General features: G+C 40.0%; 1 protein-coding gene and 1 pseudogene across 2 annotated transcripts in view; both read right to left on the bottom strand.

Moving 5' to 3' along the window:
* LOC149217682 (protein NUCLEAR FUSION DEFECTIVE 4-like) overlaps positions 1-25,205 on the bottom strand; it is a 283,964-nt pseudogene that overhangs the window by 120,236 nt on the left and 138,523 nt on the right. The gene's annotated exons all lie outside the window — the stretch shown is intronic.
* Positions 2,888-16,802, bottom strand: LOC149217684 (uncharacterized). Its single transcript, XM_089393134.1, has 3 exons — positions 16,577-16,802; positions 16,041-16,459; positions 2,888-3,166 (listed from the first exon to the last, which is right to left on the bottom strand). Exons 1-3 carry the CDS (start codon positions 16,800-16,802, stop codon positions 2,888-2,890), a joined length of 924 nt encoding a protein of 307 aa, XP_089249260.1.

Below are 25,205 nucleotides of genomic sequence, written 5' to 3'. Positions count from 1 at the left end.
ACATATTTTGTAAACATTATTATTTGAATTTTGGACATGACAAATGTTGACAGTTGCTCACTTGCTAGATAAATCATAATATGCTCTATGTTTTATGTTTTATAATATGCTTAAATGTTTTATGTTTTATAATATGCTTAAAAATTTGATGTATGTTTGTAATAGCTAGAATATAGATGATTGTTGTACATACTAGTAACTACAATGGAATCATGGATGCCATATCTATCTTGATTTATGCAAAAATATGCATGTTTTCATGTCTTCTACAATTAATTTGGTATTTGGGATGTTTGTTTTGAGTATAAATGCAAAAAAATATAAATATATATATATATAGCAGACGCTTCCGCGGACGCTTCGCTTCCTAGATTTTTGGAAAATGACGCTTCCGCGCTCCCGCTTCCGCTTCCGCGCTTCCGCTTCGGTCCCGCTTCGTGCAACATTGCCTAGGACATTAGTCAACTTTGATCTTGCTTTGAAGATTTTTCATGATGACATCACTCGATCAGTATGCCCCTAGGCTACACTTGACACAACCTGATGGGCAGGAGTTGATTCATAGCCCAAATGAGGACGGTCTCCCATTAAGAGACGAGGGAGGGCTTGTTACACCAAAGGTAGCCCTAACATTGGAGATAAGGAGGCCATATTTGACTATTGGAGACCCATGGAGACCACATGATGGCACCCCAACTGCACTTTGTACCCCAAAGGAGATATTGAGGTGGATTTAAGGTCCATCCCTCAAATTTTGGATCATCCAAGCATCTTTACACACTTTGACACCTCAGCACACTTTGGCATGGCATTTTGAGCCCTAATTGAGCATGACATCAGCATTTAGAGAGGTTCGGCTCACATGTGTGGGCTAGTTTGGTCTATTTTATCATTAGCTAATGGGTTTTCTTATAACCCAAGGTCATTTAACATCAAACTTGTTTTAGGGGCTTCATTAGACTTAAATAGGTGAGATAAACCTCATATAAATAAAGGTTACTCACATTTCATTTTCATCATCACTTACGGATCAATTTGGTTGTCTTAGAGATTTCAGCCTTAGCTAAAATTCACCTTGTATCTTGCAGAGATGTGATCTATTGAGGATTTTTGCTAATGAAGTTATTCTTTGGTATTGAACATGTCATTTTGGAGCAATAAAGGATTGATTCATGCATTCTATCTTGTAATTTTTCCTTGTATTTACATATTTATATTTTGTGGCTATTACATGGAATGGCCAATTCTAAGGTTTCTACGTGCTCATTATTGCTGAAAAATATTCTATGGATCTTAGCAATAGTATCTTATGCATTACCCACTATAAAATTTGTATGACAATCCCCTAAGTGAACCTTTCAACTAGCTCTCCTCATTGACTTTTCTCCCACACAAAAATGATGGCTAGGGGTTAAAACTTAAGGTTTCATATTTCCCTTACTCCTTGCTAGGGTTTAGTACTTTCCTCCTAAGTTAGGAATCCCATCGACTTCATGACCCAAGGTCAAGCCACTGGCCTTGGTCACATTGTTAATCACACCAAAGACTCACATTAAACTTCATTCTTTCACCAAACCTAAATTTTGGCCTCTTAATGTAAGTTGTTAGCTAGGGTTAGGGCATCAATTTCAACAAGGGTTAACCCTGTTGCATGTTGGAGGAATTCAACACTTGGTTATGGGGTATTTGCCTCAAAATCAACCTCTTCCCATGGCTTATTTCTCAATTTTGAGGCTGATGTCCTTTGTCATAGGTAAATTCTTGCCCTAAAAAAATCGTAGTTTGCCCTAGGCTTCAACTTGAGGATTTTTGAAGGCTTCTTGTGCCATAAATTGATCATACTTATTCATTTCAAGCCTTTTGATCCTAGAAAAGCCTATTAATCTTGCTAATTCTCAAACCCTAGGTCACGTCGTGCCTTAGCTAGGCCTCTTGGAGAATGTGCATTGCCCTCATTCTGCTAGTTGAGCCTTGTTCCTAAGAAGAGCATCCCTCATAGACCTATTATGTCACCTTTACCCCTTCGATTAGGTTTATCTGTTTTGTGACTTAGTATAGGGAAGCCTCCCTCGCGGTGAAAGTTCGCTAAAGAGAAAGAGGTAGTGGTTGTGTTGCAAGTGGACCACGCCTCATAGTGTTGTCACTTAGTCTAGTGATTGTCTTGTGTGCTGCCCTAACAAGACCTGCTAGATTTTGAGCCAACAAGAGCATAATGCTTCATTGTATTAGCAAGTATCCTATAAAGGCTTCCTTGCACACCCTGGACAAATTTGAGGACTACCCTAGTAGCAATCTCTAATGGTGCACTATTGATCATCAAACTAAACTAAACATTTCCTATCTATGATAGCATAAACTAAATGAGGATTTTTTGTTCAACGAGAGCAAGAAAAACTTCATTCAAATCAAGAACATTAGCCAAGGGCATACGAAAGAGATGGCTCCCATTCCAATCACTGGATAGGTAGCATCACCACCAAACTCCACTCACATAGCCCTTAACTCATGAAACTTGTTGAAGATCTCTTGATTGAAGGTCATGTGTTGGGATGCTCTGCCATCCGCATATCAACGAATACCAAAAGTGGTATCGGTGGACAAACAGGAAACCATGAAAAAGGATGTCTCCAACTTGGATGCCAACTCATCAACTACAACATCCACACTCCTTACAAACAAATTTTGTTGTCACTTTCCCTTCTTCTATGGAAATTTACTTGCATAATGTCCCTTCTTGCAACATCTAAAACATGTTACATGGATTAGATCCCCCTTCTCACAATGAAACAAATAATTCTTTTTTTTCTTACCCTTATTGGGTCCTCCTTTATTCTCCCCGCCTTTCTTCCCTGTCTTGATGAGTGCAAGATTTTGGGTTTCCTCCACTCTAGTTGCTCTCCTCTTGGATAATACTATCCAACAATTTCTCAAAAATGAGCAACTTCTCACAAGAACATATGCCCTGCACAAAGGTAAGCAAAGATGGTGCAAATCCATTATAAGTTATCCAAAGTAACTCGTCCTCATCAACCTTGTCTTTTATGGTTGTGAACCAATCTTTCAACTTAGTGATGTTCATTGGATAGCTCACCACAATATCGGTGTTGTCCATGTGGACAACAATAAGCATGTCCTTTAAAAGCATCCTATTAGATATGTTCACACTCTAATACAATATGACAAAGATATCATGGATATCCATTGTCTTCTTGTTTGTGATGTGAGGGATTAAGTGGTCCTTCACATGTCAACGATGATTCGCTTCACTTTTCCAGTCTTCTTGTTGTACTCAACCAACTAAATAGGATCAGTGGGAGGTGTATCGTGTAACATTTTCTCAATGAAACCCCCCAAATCAACTTTCTCCAAGAACATCTACAATCTGCACTTTCAATGTGAAGTTGGAAGTGTCCACTAATCTGTGACTCTCTAACATAGAGAGATGTCATCTTGCAGTTCTATGAACAAAAACTTAAACAACAGGTCAACCGGAAATAAATCAGATCAACAACCTCTCACAAGTGTAAATCACGCTTGTCACCCTCCAATCTCTGACAAGTCCTAATACCACAAATTCTAGCAAGCCTTGGAGAGGGAAACCCTACAAGACAAAAGCTAGACAAAGTGCAAACAATGGGGTAGAGGTGCAAAGTCACCTCAGCCAAAATGCCCTGCACTCTCCAGATTTTCACCGATGGGAGGACTCTCAGTAAGAGAGGAAGAGGCCAAATTCTAAGATAGATAGGCTTTAGATAAGGTATGATATGATCTCACTAAGGCTCATTCAAGAGAGATACAATATAAGTTCGAAGGCTTCTTTAAGGAAGCAATTTGCTCTCAATGAAAAGACCTAGAAAAGGGAAGTGCAAGACATAGGGTTTGATGTATTTGGTAATAATAGCAGTTCCAAAGGTCAAGACCAAGGAGAAAAGGTTCCTTGTGATGGATTCCAACAATTACAAGGCTCATGAAACCTTCAAAAAAGTCCTCAACTTCAAGGAAAAGAAACTAGGATTTCCCTCTTAGGGAAACACCTAGGGCAAGTGTTAATTTTAGATAACAATGGTATGTTCTATGCTTAAGAGCAATTTACTTCAATTTTTCTTATTAGCCCAATATCAATTTCCAGATTAGCAATCACATTAACATAATAGTAAATGCAGATAGAACATAAATAAAAAGCAGAAGACAAGCCAAGACAAGAGGACACAATATTTGGTGGATGCTAGGGAAAAACCCCAGTGTGGGAAACCTGTTGACCACTACTGGTCAACTGCCCATGCAGTACACCTCCTTTCTGTTGGCAAAGAGGGGTAGCTCCTGAGCAGCATGTCCGTGCCATCCTGCCATCATCAACAGTTTGATCTTTTTGATTGTAAACCCAGTCTGCATGTATTAACTGTAAACAATCTTAGCAGACATGAAGTCATATATGTAATTTGCCTAGGTGGACCTAACTTTCTGATGATAATCTACATCCCGGAAGGTTTTTTGTCTCACCGATCCACGGATCGGCAGAGTTTTCCTTCAAACCTGACCCCAAAGCCGGGATTGATTTTGTCATTTGAACTTTAGGAGAATCCTAGTGTGTTGATCTGCTAGATTATCGTTGTGTCGCAGAGCTGGGTGTTTTGTGAGGGTCTGTATTAAATGGGTTTGTCCCTTAAGATGTAATTTTGTAAAAGTCATGATGTAATGTGTCCTGAGGGTCGAGAAATGTTTTAAATCCCCTCATGAGTCCTAAGTCCTAGGTCCTAGGTGATGTTTCCGAAGGTTTAGTTCAGTGATCCATTTTAAAATGAATTAAAAAATGAATAAAAATAATAAAATAATGAAAGATAATAAAAAATTAAAAAATCAAGCAAAAACCCTAACTAATAAAATAATAATATTTTAAGTTAATAAATCGACGGATGAGATCAAGAGATGTCTTGATCCTCATCAACGGTCGAGATCAGTTCTACATGGATCACCCAAAACTAGCCGTTGGAGCATTTCCTTTAAATAGGGTGCTAGGAGTCATTTTCAGAGCGTTCGATCTGTGAGTCTAAGACTAAAGAAGCTCTCTTGTAAATCTGTTTCTGGTTAATAAAGAAGACTTTGGGGTCCATATCTTGCTGGTGTTACTCTCTTAAAATGCTGTGAGATTGTTTTAGTTTCTGCATATTTTATTTTCAGTCATTGATAGTAGCTGGTTTTCAGAGCATTGTGAGTACAGGTATCTTGCTCACGTGCTAGGGTCTGAATGTTGTAGGTTTTCTGAAGTAATGGCAGGTATCTCCATTACTTCCTGAAATCTAGCAGCATTCTTGCCCTCTTACTAATGGTTGTTTCTGAGCTGTGCAGAAAAACCCTTGTTGAAGAAGATTTGGTGGGCGTTAGGGGAAGTTCTCGGCTGAACCAGCCAACTCCCACAAGCATTTTCTGCTGAGCCCAGTGGATTTTGATCCTGGGTCTATTATTCGGTTTTATTTTTCTGATCTGCATGAGAGAATTTTTGAAGTTTTTTCACAGTGACAATCTGAAATTTCTTTTCTTTAAAATTTTCCTGTTCTTATTGTTAAATCTGGCTGTGAAGGGGCCAAATTTGTAAATTAATTAGCTGTCTTAGGGTTTCAGATTTTTTTTGTTCTAGGGTTTCAAATTTTTGTTCAATTTTTCATTAGGGTTTTGTCTATTGTCTTGAAATTGCAGGAACAGGGTCTCTCCAGAGATATCATCTTCAAATAGCTTCCTGCCACCAAACGAAACTGCTGAATGTGTATCTATCTGTTTCACCACTTTCGCTGCTCCCTCCTATTCCATCACTAGCTGCATCGTTTTGCAATCAGTTGGCGGAGACACAGTCGTTGTGCGATACCCTTGAGAAAGTTTGATAGGCATAACAAAGCCAGGCCATCACGTGTATGCATCAGGCAAAGGCTCACATGAAACGGTCCAATTACTCAGCAAATGCCAGCAGACATTCTGTGTGTTGTAACGAGTAACTTTGGAAGCTGTATTACTTCTGCCTGCCGTCCAAAACTTTCAAGCACCAGAAATTTTCTCAGAAGCGGAGTTTCATCTGAAAGACAAAACTGGGCAGTCGACCATCATCACGCAGGCAGCAAGTCTCAAATCGATTCAGCAAAGACGCAGCAGAAAACCGGTCCAAGCACGTTGCTGTCAAGACAATGTTGATCGGTCCTCAGCGTGAGTTAATGGTGCGTTCCGGAGTCAGGTAGCTCAATCAAAATCGCCAGGTTTTCTTCTTGTGTCTGCGTATCATTTCCGTCGGCAGCCAGGTAAAATCGATTCCTTCATTCGCATTATCACACTCAGTCATTTCCCTTTGCCGCAGGCACAGTCTCAAACTGCATTTTTTCTGAATGATATTTGCGTGGTTACCTTCTACAATTTTTGGACGCGTCTCGGTTTGGCTCTGTCGTTATTCTCTTACGTTTAAATCACATTACGGCTTGAGGCACAGTCGCATAAGTTTCTTAGGATTAGGGTCCAAATATAATGTCGTTTTGTTTTTTAGAAAAAAAGAAAAAAATACGATTTTGCTTTTCTTCATTGTTCACTTAGGTTTTGGTTAGTTGTAAAGTTTCACTTTGTTTATAATTCGTATATTACGTTTAGGCTTTCTTTTTTTTATTTTTAGTCTTTTAGGATTTAGGTTTATATGTCTGTTAAATGTTAGGCTTCAGTTTTTTAGATTAATTAATTTTAATTTAGATTTGTTTTGATATTGTTCTTTAAAATAAAAAATATAAAAATAAAAAAGTCCATTTTTATTCAAAGTTAGAATTTAGATTTATTTCTTTTTACGTTGTTACATTTTAGGATTTTTATAATATATAAAAAAATAAAAAATAAAAGATTTTTAGATTTTAGTTTCCTTTTTTTTAAAATAGTTTTAGTTTTAGAATAGAATTTTAAAATTTAATTTTTTAGATTTTTTAGATTTTCATTTAAAAAAAAAAATATTGAAAAATATAAAAATTTGTGAAAATTTATTTTTGCCAGTTTCAGTGGTTTCCATGTTATATCTTTCATGTTGGGATCTAAATTTTCAAGCCGAGATTCGAAATTGATATCTGGTTAGTGATTTGCGATTTTCGGGGTGTTTTAAGGCATTTATCTCTTCACAGTTTTCAGTTGCCGGATGTCGTTTTGGTCATGTGATTTAGCTGATACCTTTCGACGACAAATGATTGCTGTTCACGATTTACATTTCTATATCATCTAACAAGTAATTATCTTAAATATAATCTCTTAAGGCACTGGTCTGCTCAATTAATCAAATCCATCGAGTGCTTTTCATAACGTATCTCGTGTCTCCCAACCAACTAGTCGACAGTTGGTCTCATCATCTCTAAGGGACTACCCCCCTTAGCCGCGGGAGGCAGGCTTAAACGGAGGGATCGGGGATCAGAGTGACAGCCCCCGGTCTGAGCGTTGTCGTGCCAATCCGCGCGACAACAAAACCCTTTGATTAAGTCTTCTTATTATTCTTCAAAAGTTCAGCAAAGAGAGAGTACAATATGCAAAATTCACTTGCCCAATCACAGTCAATTTGTCCAGCCAAACTGCAGCGAACAGGATGCTCTAACCAGAAAATCAACGCTGGTCAACTTAGTAGAATTTCACCCCCAAATCATCTCAGTCAAATCTAGTCAATTTGGCCTCCAAAGATAGACCAAATCAGCCCAAAACAATCCCGAAAAATCTGGTCAAACTTGGTCAACACAGTCAAATTTTGTGGTCAACGCTAGTCAAACAATTGCAAACACCTCAATTTATGTGGCAAGAGTTGCGGCCGAAGAAAAATGAACTTCCGACTTGAAAAACGCAGTCAAAAGATGAAGTTTGCCCCTTGGTCAACACTGGTCAATATCCTTGAAATAGCCCAAAAACAGATCTGAAATTTCAGCCTACAATTTTAGTCAACCTAGGCCAATGCATAGAGAAGAAGGTTGTTCCTGCTTGTTGTACGAACCAATGAGGATAGGAGAGAGAAAGATGGTGATTGATAAGTGTCCAAATGAGGAAAATGACTCCTCTGTATATACACATCATTGAGGGTGAAGAGACATGACTTTTGGGCTTCTTAGCCTACATTAGTTTGTTGGCCGACCTTGACAATTTTGACCATAAATCAAATAAATTCATAGTTCCATTTGTACATGTCAGAATGAGATGATCTTTAAATCAATCCTACACCTCTCAGAAAGAGGATCCAATAAAAATATCAGCTTCATCATATGAGTTGTCCAAGGTAGAGTTTGGCCCTAGTTGCCAAATTTAACACTCCCTCTCAACTAGGAAGAACTCCACCTGCCAAATCATCTGTCAATTTGTACCATTTCCAACGTCCATGTTATACTCTGCTTTCCTATACTGAACCATGAAGAAATAATGAAGAAGAAATGATCGAGAATGTGTCATACCACTCTCCACTTACCCGAAGTCAGTCTCCAATAATCAAGAGTATATCATACCACTCTCCATTGACCCAATGTCAGTCTCCATTGATCCCAGATCAATATCAAACATCCTAGGAGAGGGAATACAAGTAGTACACGATGCATCCATCCGTAGTACTATGGTCCCTATCTCATTTCCCTACTCATTGGCCAAATGAGAGATACTTCCCATGAGTCCAGGACTGCATGGGTAGGATGTATCGGCGAGAGAAGGTGAACCACTCATCCTGCTCATATGCCATAGGAGAAGGTGAACCACTCATCATATGCATATATCAACCATCATGGGGTATCATAGGGGAAGGTGACCCACTCACCCTATACACAGTGCACCACTAGTGGAAGGTGAACCAGTCACCCTATGGTCGCTCATCGCTCCAAGAAGTACCCCAAGCCCCACGGAGCTCCCAGAGCTCAATATCCAACTCAAATGAGACCTTCATAAGAGGGTCTCTCCACAACTCCAAGTTGTTCACGGAAGGTTAAGATTTTAACCTTCCCCAAGTGCTTCATAAGAATATTTGCAACCTGATCATGAATCCCAATGTGATGGAGCCTTATTACTCCCCATTGTACCATATCCCAATAAAGGGGGTACCTGATATCAATATGCTTGGAGTGGTCATGAAATACGAGATTCTTAGAAAGACGAATCCCACTTTGGTTGTCGCTGAGGATCATGGTGGTATCCAGCACATGTCCAAACAGCTCACTAAAGAGCTTCCTCCACCAAACAACTTCACAGGAGGCCATACTAGCAGCAATATATTCAGCCTCAGCGATGCTCAAAGCAACTGAATTCTTCCTGCTCATCCAGGATATCGAAGCAAAACCTAGAGAGAAGCAACATCCCGATGTGCTTTTATGATCCACCACACTGCCAGCCCAGTCAGCATCAAAATAACCATGGAACCTCCATCCCCAGCGATGTATCTCGGTCCATAGGTGATTGTGCCCCAGAAATATCTCAAGAGATTCTTGGCAGCAATCTAGTGTATGTGATGAGGCTCAACCATAAACTGACCAATGTATTCACTCCAAAACATATGTCTAGACGGGAGTTCCCCAAGAACATTAGGGCCCCCATGAGTTGACAATACTCAAAAGGATTTCCCAAATTGGGCCCAGCATCACTTCCGCATAACTTCTTGAAGTTAAGTTCCATCGGAGTAGTCACGGACTTGCAATCCACCACCCCACATCTTTCAAGTAGCTTCACAGTGTATTTTCATTGAGAAAAGAAAATTTCAGCTGGCTTTTGCCAAACCTCCAACCCTAGGAAATAATGCATCAGTCCTAGGTCCTTCATTTCAAACTCAGAAGCCAACTCCCTCTTGCATTAATGAATGAGAGGGTATGCACCTATCAGAAAGGGATCGTCCACATAAAGTACCAAGATGAGAGGTCTGTCATTCTCAACCTTAAAGTAAAGGTTCGGATCAGCTTTACTTCTTGTAAATCCCAGCTTCATCAGATAGTTGTCAATCCTCTCATACCAAGCTCGAGGAGCTTACTTCAACCCATAGAGGGCTTTCTTCAACCTGCATACATGTGTCTAACAATCTTGAACTTCGAACCCCTCGGGTTGTTCTACATAGACTTCCTCCTTAATTGAACCATGCAAGAAGGTGGTTTTGACATCCATCTGGTGTAGGTTCTATCCTTGCGAGGCAGCAAGGGCTATAATTGAACGAATGGTGGTATATCGGGCACCTGGTGCAAATATCTCATCATAGTCCACACCTTCCTTTTGAGAGAAGCCTCGAGCAACAAACCTGGCCTTGAACTTTTAAGCGGTTCCATCAGCTCCATGCTTGATCTTGTAGAGCCATTTCAAGGTGACAACGGATTTGTCCTTGGATCTAGGGACCACATCCCAGACATTATTCTTCATAATTGACTCATACTCTTCGTTCATAGCATCGTTCCAAACTTGGTGCTTCACAGCTTCTTCGAATGTGCAAGGCTCAGATTGAACAATGGTGCTCATCACAGTTAAGTACCCTTGGTACCTATTCGGCTTCATATTTTTGCGAAAAGTCGCCCTTGGTGCAATATGTCTCTCAGCATCTTCAAGAGTTTCCCTAAGCCATGAGGTTCTCCATTTTTGGGGAGGGCTCATGAGGAGGTGGATCAATGGGATCCATTGGTCCTTCAACATCGGGCATCAGGCCATCCTGCGGTTCTCCCTGCTTTCCTGAATTTTCTTCTTTGTCCTTCTTTGGAATAGGAAGGTTACTAATCCTCCCAAGGGCAGCATCTTCATCAAAGGCGACACGATGACTTATCTCCACTTCTCTTTGACCAGGCACATAGATTCTATATGCCTTAGAAGTTTCACTGTAGCCCACAAATGTTCCTTTCTTCCCAAATGCATCCAATTTGCTTCTCTTTTCTTTCAGCACATGAAAATATACGAGGCTACCAAAAATTCTAAAGTGAGAAACATCAAGTTTCTTACCAGTGAAAACTTCTTCGGGAGTTTTGGAGTCCAACGCTTGATGAGGGCATCTATTTTGAACATACATAGCAGTGTTGACAGCTTCCACCCATAAGAACTTTGGAAGGCTTTGATCATGAAGCATGGCACAAGTGGCTTCTATAATAGAATGGTTCTTCCTTTCAGCAACACCATTTTGCTCAGAAGTATATGCGGTAGTAGTCTCCCTCTTAATGCCAGCTTCTCTACAATAGTCATTGAACTCATTTGATTCATATTCGGTTCCATTATCAGTCCTCAATATTTTGATCTTCTTCCCTGTTTGATTTTTGACCAAGGCTTTGAAAGAACGGAACCATGATAATACTTCGTCCTTTTTCTTCAAGAAATATATCCAAGTTTTGAAAGAAAAATCATCCACAAAGATAGCATAATATAAATATCCTCCCAAAGATATCACGGGCATCATACTAAATAAATCAGAATGAACCAATTGCAAAATGTCGGTAGTCTCACTATCGCTTGAGGGGAATGGTCCCCTTATGTTTTCCTTCGGCACATCCCTGACAAACACCTTCATGTTCTACTTTAAATTCAGGCATACCTGTCACCATCTTCCTCATATTGAGTAGAGCCTTATAATGTAGATGAGAAAACCTTTGGTGCCATAATTCAAATTGAAGAGATGTGTCGCGAGACATAGCTCCCAATGGGCTTCCTCCAACTTGATATAGGCTATCAACCCTGAATCCAAGAGTAAATGCTTCTTTGAAATTTCTATTCCAAACACGTACCTTTCCATCGATGAATGCCACCTTGAATCCTTTGTCTTCCATTGCCAAGATAGATACCAAGTTCTTCTTTAGATCGGGTACATATAGTACTTCTTGTAGATGAATGGTATTACCTTGATTCCTGAAGAGTAACATTTCCAACTCCCTTCACGGGATAGGTGGCATTGTCCCCAAGAATGATTTCCAATTTTGTATCCCTTTCTATCAGATTTAAAAGAGCTTCCTTATACCCAGTGAAGTGCCTGTTGACATAGATTGTCATTGATGTCAATATGGAAATATTCGAAGAGCCAGAGGAAGCAAACAAAGCTACAGGAGGTGCCATATATATATGCCAAAGAAGAACAGGGCAACAAGAGGAGCAAACAGAGCCATCGGAGGAGCCAACAGGAGCAGACAGAGCCACCAAAGGAGCAAACAGAGCCACCAAAGGAGCAAACAGAGCAAAGAGCAGATACAGCCAATGGAGGAAGCAAACAGAGCTATCGGAGCAATGTATGCCACAAAAGCTTATATGCATGCATCGGGAGTAATATAGTGTATATGTAGGCGGAATACACTATCGGGAGCAGAAATCACATATATGTGTGAAATTACACTATCGGGAGCCATTGGAGGAGCAATAGATGCATTAACACTATCGGCGGCGAAAAACCCATATATGTATGCTTTAACACTATCGGCAGCCAAAAACCCATATAAATATGCTTTAACACTATTGGCGGGCAAAAACTGAGTTATATGGAAAATACACTATCGGCAAATACACTATGGCAAATACACTATGGCAAATACACTATCGGGGCGGAAGACTTAGGTATAGTGGAATACACTATCGGAGCGGAGAAGTTTATGTATATAGGCACATATACATATATATCGGCGATGCGATAATCGGCGATTCGGCTATGTGCCATCACCCCGAACCCCCGACTGCGATATATGCGTTGCGAACCAGACGACAACAATGTGCTATGGTTTTATGACATATCGCATCCGCCCTATCGGGACTCGCACATCGCAATACCCAAAGGGTTGTCCTCCTGCGAAGCGCCAATTGCGATAAAGCATGTGGACCCAATTAAACATTATAACATGGCTTAATATAATATCGCGTCCAGTGGAGGATCCACTGTTGGCCATCAGCGATGCCATGGGCTCGATGTATAAAGGACCCCGGAAGCCTTGATTACCAATTGCGATATACGTAGCGAACCCGATACAATATAGATGTGGGTGTAATAACTCTTGAAGTCCGCCCTTCAAAGTTTCCACCTGTTTTTTCTCTAATTTCCTGTGTATTTGAATATTTGCCGTGTTCGGGGTTTGGAGGCAAAAATACGTTAAGGAATGCTCCAGATAGTTCAGGAGGCCTGAACGATAGTTCAGTAGGCTAAATCACGCCGATTTCGATTGTGATTAGGACGTGGCATGTCCGTTAAACAAAAAAAAGCCTCTGTGGATGCCTGTTATCAATGAAGAAACGGGGCAGTGTTACAGTTTTAACACACAGCGACCAAAAAGCCAGGAAGCTGAATGGAAAGCCAGCGCAGAGGAAGTTGAAGCAAGCGTGGAAGAAGTCGAAGAGCCAGTGGAAGGCAAAAACGAACAGTCAGAGGCATCAGGAATACATAAAAACAGAAAAAACAAGGAGAGATGTGTTGTTGTCGTGGATAATCTGTGTGAGAGGCAGCAGAAGCAGGAGAACAGGAGTGAAGGAGAAGCTCAGCAGAACAAAGAATTGCAGCAAAACAGTTTATACCAGGTTTGGGTTGGAGCCCAAGAGGTTGGAGCCTCAAAACTGAACAGGATTGAAATCCTTGGGAGTTGGTGCTCCTAAGTGTAGAACTATTGCAAGACAGAGTTGGTGCTCTGGAGGTTGGAGCCTCACTAAAGTCCAAGTTGGAGCTTGGCAACTAATTGTAACCAGTTATATATATATATATATATATATATATAGATATATATATATATATATATATATATATATATATATATATGTTGTATTCATTTTATTGCACTGTTTGTGTTAATAAAAGAATTAATTCCAGCTATATATTTTTGTGTTCCATATATATATGTGTGTGTGTGTGTGTGTGTGTGTGTGTGTGTATTTTGGTAATAACAAGAACAATTAAAAAGAAATATTGATTCACCCCCCCAGTATTTCCAACAATTGGTATCAGAGCAAGCATCTTCATATTAGCCTAACAGCTTGAAGAAGGATTCATAGCCATGATGAGAAATCACGAAGCATCAAGAAGATCTCCTCTGTTCGACGACACTAATTTTGGGTTCTGGAAAAAGAGAATGACCTACTACTTAATGTCCCTTGGACCTGAAGTCTGGCATTTCCTTCAAAATGAGTACCAAATTCCTCCCTCTTACAACAGATCAAGACGAGAGGAAAGCCTACGTTGCAAATGCAAAGGCCTTAAACTCCATCACTAGTCGAATCACTGATTTCGAGTTCACAAAAGCCATGAATTGTAACTCTGCCAAAGAAATGTGGGATAAGCTAGTTGGCTTATATAATGGAGACTCAAAAGTCAAGAAGGCAAAGCTTCAAACTCATAGAAGGCAATTTGAAAATCTGAAGATGGAAGATGAAGAAGATATTTCATCATACTTCCGCTGAGTAGTTGAAGTGGTTAACTCCCTCAAAGGATTGGATGAAACGATTGAAGAAAGTACCATTGTTCAAAAGGTATTAAGATCTCTTCCAGACAGATTTAACTCCAAAATAAGTGCCATAGAAGAAGCAAAGGATCTAGATACTATCAAGATGGATGAACGCCATGGAATCCTCACTGCCTATGAGATGAGGAAAGGTGGCCCAAGCTCCAAAGATGCAGCATTCAAGGCTTCAAAATCAAACAAGGGGAAAGAAAGAAATGACTGTAGTGATGACTCCGATGTGGAATTCAAATTGGCTCAATTTGTACGAAAGCTGAAGAGAGGATCTAAGCTAAAAGGTAAGTACCCTCTTATCTGTTTCAAATGTGGAAAAATAGGTCATTATGCTACAAAATGTCCTCATAAACATGACAGTGATGATGAAGGAAATTCTAAAAGAAGGGTATACAAAAAGAAAGGGACAAATAAGAAGAAATTCTTCTCTAAGCAAGATGAGTCTGATGAGGATGAATTTGTAGTCATCAAAAGGAAATCAGGTGAGGAAAGTGACCATGATGAAAGCCAAGAAACATTATTCATGGCATTCGCAAATGAAGATGACTCAGGGCTAGAAGGAAATGTGGATGAACTGTTAATAAGTGCCATTGAAAAAAATGAGAAATTACGGAATAAAATCATTTCTCTCAAGGAAGAAAATGAGGAAACAAGAAGAAGAGAAGATCTTTTGGAAACAAAGCTAAAAGAAAAAGAAGAGACTTGCGAAGAATGTGAAGCCGAAATAGTATCTCTGAGGAAAGAATTGGAGCAAGTCAAAAAGGGTTGGAAAAGCTCTCAAATACTTGAGACTATCCTAAAAAGTCAAAAACCTCAACATGACAAGTCTGGAATAGGCTTTAAAGGAGAATCATCAAGCACTAAGAACAGTGTGAAAAGCTATGCCGATGCACTTTCCAGCAACCCAAAAGAAGAAAAATTATGTCATCAAAGGCGCATCCCAGATCCAAAGAATGAAGAGAGAATAACACCAAAGAAGAATGTGGACTCGGATCATGGATACTACAGCAAATCAATGTTTTACAAAACGGACTCGGATTCGGACTCGGCCGAGGATCGACTCGGAAACGGAAACGGAAACGGCAATGACTCGGCCGGCTCGATTTCAATGACTCGGTCGTTGTAAAAAATACATTAAATATTTATTTTTTTTATAAAAAAACATAATTTTAAATATTTTAAACATAATTTTAAAGATTTTCATTCAAGTTTCCAAACACACAACATTATAATATACATGGAAGACAACATATGATCAAAGTAGGCTCATGAACCAATCCATTATATCAAAATGGTACGGTGTACCCAATGGCAATAGTAAATACATAGTCAACTGTAGTCTGTCTGTGTCATACATGATCAAAGACTCAAGAGTCAAAACAAAATACAAATAACCAAGGAGGCTAGTAGCTACTGGCTACTGCCAGAGGAGCCAAGATCATCTCGACCAATCTCTGGATCATCATCATCAGAGCCAGACAAGGAGCCCCATGGCTCCTCCTCATCATCATCGTCTCCAACTGCAACTGTAGAAGTGGTGCGAGTACCAGTACCACTAAGCTGTGAAGCAGATGCAAGCTGAGATAGAGTACAAATGCGGCTGCGCTTCTGTCGTGGCTGAGCAGAGGAAGGCGAAGCACCTACAACTGGAGTCCTACTAGCTGGCTGAGAGACTGAGGCTGGTGGATTGGGATCTGCATTCAACTGAACACGCTGCAGTGGATCTCCAACATCAATTTCATCAAGATCCTCATCAGGATCAAACTCTGGTAGACGACTCTCCACTACCCAATCTGATGTTGGATCAATGTCTTCCAACACAATGGGATCTGAATCAGGTCTTTTGTTCAGCAATTGGTTCCGTCTGAGCCGAAGGTTGTATTGGACAAAAACTAGATCATTCAACCGTTTTTGCTCCAAACGGTTTCTCTTCTTTGTGTGAATCCTCTCAAAGACAGACCAATTGCGCTCACACCCAGATGCACTGCAAGTTTGACTCAAAATACGAATTGCAAACCTTTGCAATTCAGGGCACTGGCCACCAAAGGCCTCCCACCATTGTGCTGCAAAAAACATAGGAGTGTAATGAATTATGAGTTAGATGAAGGCTGAAGCTCAACAAAATTACAAATTATATCTAACTTGAAATTGAGAAATTGAAAATTGAAATTTTTGTTTACCTGGCTCATCTGCTTCTCTTGCAATCTTTGCTAGGTTCTTCCCAAAGGTACCTGTTGCATTGCTGAAGGATGTGACCTGCTGATGTATCAGTAGCTGATCAGACTCCGATGGGACCATGCGCTCAATGCAATCAACCAGTCCATCTCTGACCTCCCCCCTCAAAGCTCCTGACTCCTTAGCTTTATAATGATACCGTGGGTTCAAAAAATACCCAGCTGCATGCATAGGGCGATGGAGTTGATTGTTCCATCTTTCATCAATGATTGCCCAAATGGGCCCATACTTTGCCACTCTATCCTTGTATGCTGCCTTTATTTGCTCCTTTGCTTGATCCATAGCCTCATAAATGAAGCCCATAGCCAACCTTTCCCCATCCACCAACTGCAACACCTTAACTAGTGGCTCAGCAACCTTCACAATCTCTGTTGCCTTTCTCCAAAAAGTTTCATCATGGACTTTCCTTCTCAATTCTCTGCCTTCTGGTTTGTTAGACCAACTGCTATTATTCCAATCATCACTGGAAAACATCTTTTGCAAGTTTCTATGTTGGGAAAGCATAGATTGCAATGTCAAAAAATGTGTAGCAAATCTAGTGATGGCAGGCCTAATAATATCCTTGCCTCCAGTGTGTTTCCTCATGATACTCAAAACCAATGTATGATTGTAGATAAATTTTGTTATGCTTTTGGCATTATCTACAGTGTTTCTGACCCAATCTAATTTCCCAATATCCTCAAGCATGAGGTCTATGCAATGTGCAGCGCATGGGGTCCAAAAGATGGTCTTGTGTTTTTCCTCTAACAGTCTACCAGCAAGAACATAGTTAGAGGCATTGTCTGTGATGATTTGAACAACATTAGCCACCCCCACACCCTGAATAACCTCATCCAATAGCTGAAACAACAAGTGGCCATCTTTTACCTTATCAGATGCATCAACTGATTTTAAAAACATGGTTCCCTATGGGCAGAAGACAAGAAAGTTTATGATGGTACGGTTTCTTTGATCAGTCCATCCATCTGACATGATGGTACACCCTGTTCTTGCCCATGATTCCTTGAAATCTTGCAAATACTCATTAATTGATGTAATTTCTTTCTGCAAACGAAACCCCCTTAGCTCTTGCATAGTAGGGCCTTTGAAGCCTTTTCCAGCAGCATGTATGGCCTCAAACATAGGCTCATAATATGGTGAACGAGCAGCATTAAAGGGGATATCAGCATCATACCACCATCTAGCTATGTAGTCACAAGCAGTCTCCCTCAATTCTTTCTTCCAATGGTCATCTAAAGTGGGCTGAGAAAGACCTTTACTAACTTCAGGACCATGTGCATCTGATGGAGAGGAGCCTGAGTGAGTGAAAAAACTTTTGATAGTCCCATCACCCTTCATTCTACCCTTTCCCTTATCTTGAACAGAAGCAAAAGAGGGAGGAACATAACGGAAAGGGTTTGATGCATCAGTGTGAGGGATAGAGGAAGAACCCTCAAACTCATAGTGGGGGTTGGCAGCCATCATTTTTTGTATCTCCCTCTTCCTCCCAATTTCAGCCTGTATCTCTTTTTGCCTAGTCTTTTCTTCTTGAAATTTTTCAAAGCTTTCCAACAAAGTCTTTCTAATCTCCCCAATTTCGGGGGATTTACATGCAGTAATATTGCCTTTAATCCCTACCAAGTGTTGTTTCAGCCTATGAATCCCCCCAGGACCTGACTTAATTTTCCTATGGCAAAACTTGCAACACATCTCATCATCAACCATTTCAACATATGCCCAAGCAGCATCTTTTGCTCTAGGTGCCATTTTTTGACTAGGAAAACAATCTGAAAATGAAAAATAAAAATAAAAATTGATTCAATGTTCATTTATTTGACTAAAAACACTCTCTAAGCTATCTTTATATGCACCTAAAATTTAATAAGTAAAAACAGATTTATAGAGGTGGAAAAAAATACCTCCAGGCACAAACTGCCTCCTCAAACTTGCTCCAAAAATCAGCTCCTCAATGCTGCTCCAAATGGCTGCCCAAGAAGCTCCTCACTCCAGCTACAATGCTCCTCCAAGACTCCTCACTGCTGCTCCAAAACAAGCTCAAGAACTGCTCACTAACTCTCAAAGAAGACTCTCACTCAAATGCATAAGACTGCTGTGAGTGAAATGAGAGCATTTGGCTGTCTTAAATAGAGTTTGGGAGGGGGAAATGGACCCCAAATGCATTTAACTAATCACATAAACCTTTTCATGTCCACAAACCCTAACTAAATCAGCTCCAAATCAGCAAAAAAGTAATTTTTTTTAAGTGAAATCGCTGCCCAGCCGGTTCCAATCGGTACGGCCGTTTTTTGACGTGACCCGGCCGGGTTGACCGGGTCAGCTATGACCCGGCCGAGTCATTGGCTGACTCGGCCGGGTCATAGCTGACCCGGTCACAGAGCCGGGTCAATGGGCCGTTTTGAAATTTTTTTGTTCAACCCGGATCGAAACGGCCGTTTCGGAGTCAACCCGGCCGTTTCGTAAAACAATGCAGCAAATACAAACCAGTATTCCATCAAAGGCCCATCTCAAATCCAAAGAATGAAGCGGGAGTAATTCCAAGGAAGGAAATTGACTCAAACCGTGGCTACTACAACAGGTACAAGACTATCTTTCTTGGACATTGTTTTCATTGTAAAAATTTTGGTCATCAAGCCAGACACTGCATGGCTCGCAAGAGTGAAACACCAAAGCTCAAGGATCAAATAATCAAACCATATGGCCTCAAAAGGCAGGGACAAATCAAAACCTTCAATTCGTTTGATCCCTTGACCAAATTTGATCTGATTTGCTCATTATGCTACAATAATGGACACTATGAACAGATCTGCCCACTCAAAAGGAGAAAAGCAAGGAGTGAGAGTCCCAACATGGATAAATGTGGCCTGGCTTTGTATGCTCAAAATAATAAAAATCATTGGTTTGTGGATAGTGGGTGCTCCAGACACATGACAGGGGACAAAAGGAAGTTTGTCTCATTAAGCAAAAAGGAAGGAAATGTGTCTTTTGGAAATGGATTTGGTAGAATTGCAGGAAAAGGAACTGTTACTTTTATCAATGGAAAAGGAAAAGCTCAAGATGCTCTGCTAGTAGACAGGCTCAAACACAACCTCCTCAATGTCAGCCAAATCTGTGATCAAAGACATAAAGTTGTCTTCAGCACTAAACACTGTGAAATAAGGAACTCTTCCTCAGGGGAACTTGTGGAAAAATGGGTTAGAACCAATGTTGTGAAAATCGCGATCAAGATTAAATCGGCGCGGGGAACAAATCAGAAAAAATCAGAAAAATCGGGAAAAAATAGTTTGGTACAAAAATATTCATTTTTTTTCATTTTTTTTAATATCTAAACCATCTACAACATAAAATAAATACATTGACACATAAATATGATAATAAAAACTAATATATAAGATGTTTAATATCATTTCTAGCGCTAAAATCACACATAACATTGAATCATGTCCTGAATAGTAAGTCCTGACTCCTGAGTCCCAACTTAGCCTCAAAATATCAACAAAAAATATGATAATGTATCTCATCATGTCATAATGTCATATACAATAAAATGAAAGTCTAATCCTATTGATTTCCTTTGCCCCTCTTGCGAGAAAATGCCACAGCTTTCCCTTTCCCTCTAGATGTAGATGCTGGTGCCCGCGCTGGTGGAAATGGCAGTGGAGTCTGATGTGCTCTAGAAGCTGAAGAACTAGAAGTAGGAGCTATAGGAGGAAGACCACGTCCTCTACTGGTGGCAGTGGTAGCCCAGGCATGCGGTGTCACCTCCTCCTCCTGTTCCTCCTCCTCCTCCTCCACCTGCTCCTCCTCCTGCGCCTGCTCCTCCTCCCCCTCCACTACATCCTGCACTAACCAATCATCAGCAGAATCCATGAGAGGCCTCTCGGCCTCAACCCTCCATGCAGCAGTGGTTTCAATCGCATCCAATGAGATGGCATCCACATCAGGTGTCCTCTCAAGTTGCTTCAACCACAATCGAAGATTGTAGTAGATGTAGACCATGTCATTAAGTCGCTGGGATTCCAACTTGTACAAAGATCATGAAATAATAATTAATAATTATAAAAAAAATATTGTTTAATGAATTCAAAAATTTATTTGGAAATTTGCAATATTTTAAATGTTTAAGTGTTAACCTGTTGCACTTCTTGTTGTGTATTTTTTCAAATACACTCTAGTTGCGCTCACATCCTGAGGAGCTGCATGTTTGGCTGAGGATGCGAATGGCAAGCTTTTGCAGAAGGGGTACCCTGCCACCATACATTTTCCACCATGCATCTACAACAAAATTACAAAAAAAAATTTAAATAAACATAATAAAAAAATGGAATTTGAAGAGACAATGAAATTTGAAACAAAGTTACAAACTAAAAAGTACCTGGCGTTTTAATCGTCCTATCAGTGATAGCCATCTCAAAGCCAAATGTGCCACCTGCCATCCTATATGTCTCAATTTGTTTAGAGATCTCTATACGTTGTTCTGGAGATCGCACCATCTTCTAGACACAGGATAAGAATCCATCCATGATCTCAGCATCAAAATCAAACTCACATGCATAAGAAAATGCAGGGTTCAGGAAAAGCCCAGCAGCATGAACGGGATGATGGAGTGTGTTGTTCCATCGCTCATCAATCACTCCCCATAGAAGGAGTTGTTTCTGAAACCCATCATCTCCCTTATCATAATAGTAGGCCCGAATGGCTTCTTTGGCCCTGTCCATGGCTTCATACAAATAGCCCATTGCGGGTTTCTCACCATCAACCAACCGAAGAACCTTTACCAAAGGTTCAGTAACGGCGCACACCTCCTGCACTCCCGCCCAGAAGTCTTCCTGGTATGAAACTAGTCTGTATACGGCCTCTCCTTCTGGTTTGCGGCTCATTGGCAAAGCACGCCACTCCTCTGAAAGAAACATTCTCTTCACATCCCCAATAGAAATCAAGAGGGATTGAAGAGATATGAAACTGGTGGCAAACCGTGTGATGGCGGGGCGCACCAACTCTTTGTTGTTGGTGAATCTTCTCATCAAGCTAAGCACAGATGTATGATTATATATAAATTTTGTAATGCTTTTTGATGAGTCAACAATATCTTTGACAAAGGGAATTTTCCCTATGTCCTCTAACATCAAATCAATACAATGGGCAGCACAAGGTGTCCAAAATAAAGTAGGACGCCTGTCCATAAGCATCCTACCAGCAGCAACATAATTTGCAGCATTGTCCGTTATGACTTGGACAACATGTTGTTCACCCACCTCCAAAATAAACACATCCAACAAATCACATAAAGTTCTTGCATCTTTGATTTGTGCAAATGCATCAACAGATTTGATAAACATAGTCCCCTTGGGACAACTAACCAAGAAGTTTATAAGGTTTCTCCCCTTTTGGTCAGTCCAACCATCTGACATAACAGTGCATCCTGTTTGTGCCCATGATGCCCTAAAATCCTCCAATCTTTGGGTGCAGTCACGCTTTTCATTTTGAAGAATTCGGCCTCTGAAATCATGATAAGAAGGGATTTTGTACCCCGGGCCAACACTGGCAATAGCATCAACAGTAGGTTGGAAAAATGGATTATTCCTTACAATGCTTGTTCTTTCTCAGTTCTTTTTAGCATTGAACCGATAGATGGTTGTGAACCAGGTGTGGTTCGAGGAACAAAAAATGATGATGCAGCTACCGGATTGGCTGATGCTGCAGTAGAACCAGTGCCACTTGGCCCACTTCCTTCAGCTGACCTTTTTAGTTGCCTTTTGAGTTCTTCTTTGGCCTCTCTAGTCTGCTCTAATTCTTCCAATGCTCTCATGGCTCTTTGGATAAGTTCAGATTTGTATTTGTACAAGGCCCCACATCATGTCCAGGGATTCGTGCAAGGTGAAACTTCAACCTATACACCCCCCCAAACATCTCCTTTCCACACAACTTGCAACTCAAGTTTTGTCTATCATTCGGAGCATGAGGTACAGCATATTCCCAGAAAGGATCCAATTTCCTTGGCATGTTTGTTTTTGAACTTTGAAGTTGCAAACTTGAAGTCTTGAATGGTGTTTTGGTGCAGTTGTGAACCTATGGGAAAATAAGGATTAGGATTACAATTTAGCATTTACAAAATTACAAGTTACAAATTTACAAATTACAATTTAGTATTTTAATTTTTTATTTTTACATTGATGATTGTACAATGAAAATCCAAGTTACCCGTAACCCAACCTAAAACAACCATTCCAAAGTTCAAAGTTTCAAACACAAATTACCCAACCATTCCAAACCCAAGTTACCCAACCAAATGGAGAAAACAATGAAAAAAACATAAACAATGAAAAAATGAAAACAAAAAAAAAAAAATTGGTTCCCATAGTCATACCAAGTTACCCATCCCAAATCAATGAAGAAATACAAAAAATTCTTTAAAAACAATGAAAACAAAAGAAAAATAGTGCCCATGCCAAGTTTCCCAACCAAAAACAATGAAAAACATACAAAAACAATGTTTTTAAATAATGAAAACAAAAAAACTTAATCCTCATACTGTTTCTATGGAGAAATCGGTGGTCTCCTCTTGATTTTCTCCTCTAAGCACTTAGATTTGGCTAAAAACCCTCTTCAGCTTGGTCTCCAAGAGCTCCTCCTCCCTCCGCGCGCCACTGTCCAAATGAGCGCATGAAAAACCCAAAAAATGTTATAAAACCACGCTGCCGCAACCCCCAATTTGTTTTTATCGCGATTTTTTCATAAAATCGCGATTTTTTCAGTAAAAATCGGCAAAAAAAAATACCTGCGATTTTTTCGTATAAAAATCGCGATTTGTTCCACAGAAGGAAAAAATCGCGATTTTCACAACACTGGTTAGAACACCAGACAACATTTACATTCTGAACAAGATTCAAGAAAATAAATGCTACTTGAGTCAGACAGATGAAAGTTGGTTGTGGCACAAGCGACTTGGACATACAAGCTTCGAAAATCTGATCAATATCAGCAAGATTAGAGCTGTACGAGACATCCCAAGGCTATTCAAACCAAATCAAGGAGTATGTGGTCCATGTCAACATGGAAAGCAAACCAGAACCAACCACAAGACCAAGGAGCTCTCTACATCAAAGCCCTTGGAGATCATCCATGTTGATTTGTGTGGACCAACTAGAAATCAGGCACTCCAAGGAGAAAGGTACTTTGTGTTATTTGTTGATGACTATACTAGAATGATGTGGATATATTTTATAAAATATAAATCTGAAACTTTTGAGTGTTTTAAGAATCTAAAAGCTCTTGTAGAAAATGAAAAAGACTCAAAAATTAAGTGCCTCAGAACAGACAGAGGGGGAGAATTCACATCAAAAGAGTTTAATGAGTTCTGTAATATTCATGGAATTAAAAGGGAATTCTCTGCTGCCAGAACACCCCAGCAAAATGGGGTAGTTGAAAGAAGAAACAGGACAGTTCAAGAAATGGCAAGAACAATGTTATTAGCAGCAGACTTGCAGCCAAAATTCTGGAGAGAAGCAGTCAGGACAGCTGTCTATACCTTGAATCAGACTCAATTAACGCCAAATTGTGAAAAAATTCCTTATGAATTATGGAAAGGAAGACCTGCTTCCATAAAGTACTTCAAGATCTTTGGAAGCAAGTGCTTCATAAAAATCAATGATGGCTCACCAGGAAAGTTTGATTCTCGGGTTGATGAAGGGATATTCCTTGGACACTCTACACGGAGCAAAGCTTACAAGTGCTACAATTTTTTACTAAAGAAAATAGTGGTAAGCATTAATGTAAAGATTGATGAAGACCTTCCAGAAAAAAGAAATTGAAGAACATGAAGATGATCTTCTCATTGAAGAAGAAGAACCTAAAGAAGAAGAAATAGATGAGGAAGAAGAAGAAGAGGAAAAAGAACCATCTCATACCCCTTCAAAGATGAAGTTTATCCAGAAATATCATCCAGAAGAGCAGATTATTTGCAATAGAGATGAAGGGATGCAAACTCGAAGATGGATGACAATTACACCAAAGAGAAACATTATTGCTCTTCTATCCATGATAGAACCAGAAACATTTGCACAAGCAAGGATCCTCATTGGGTAAAAGCCATGGAAGAAGAAATGTCCCAAATTGAGAAGAATGAGGCATGGGAGCTGGTAACTCGTCCAAAGGACAAAAACATAATAGGAACCAAGTGGGTATTCAAAAATAAAATGAATGAAGATGGACAAGTTATCAGAAACAAGGCAAGGCTTATTTGCAAAGGCTATTCACAAATTGAAGGAATTGACTTTAAAGAGACATTTGCACCTGTAGCTCATATGGAAGCTATGAGGATGTTCTTGGCATTTGCTTGCTCAAAAAGATTCAAAATCTATCAAATGGACGTAAAATCAACATTTCTAAATGGGGAACTCAAGGAAAAAGTCTACATGGAGCAACCAGAAGGGTTTGGTCTAACAGAAGGAAGGGACTTAGTCTGTAAGTTGAAGAAGGCTTTATATGGGTTGAAACAAGCTCCTAGAGCTTGGTATGCAAGATTGGATCACTATCTACAACAACAAGGCTTCAAAAAGGGAGTGGCTGGAAGTAATC

The sequence above is a fragment of the Pinus tabuliformis genome, chromosome 1_1 (genome assembly GCF_031772625.1).
Source record: "Pinus tabuliformis cultivar Carrire ecotype Pingquan chromosome 1_1, CPIR1, whole genome shotgun sequence".
NCBI classification, from domain to species: Eukaryota; Viridiplantae; Streptophyta; class Pinopsida; order Pinales; family Pinaceae; genus Pinus; species Pinus tabuliformis.
The sequence above is the reverse complement of the archived record's forward strand: the minus strand, read 5'-3'. Positions and strand labels throughout refer to the sequence as shown.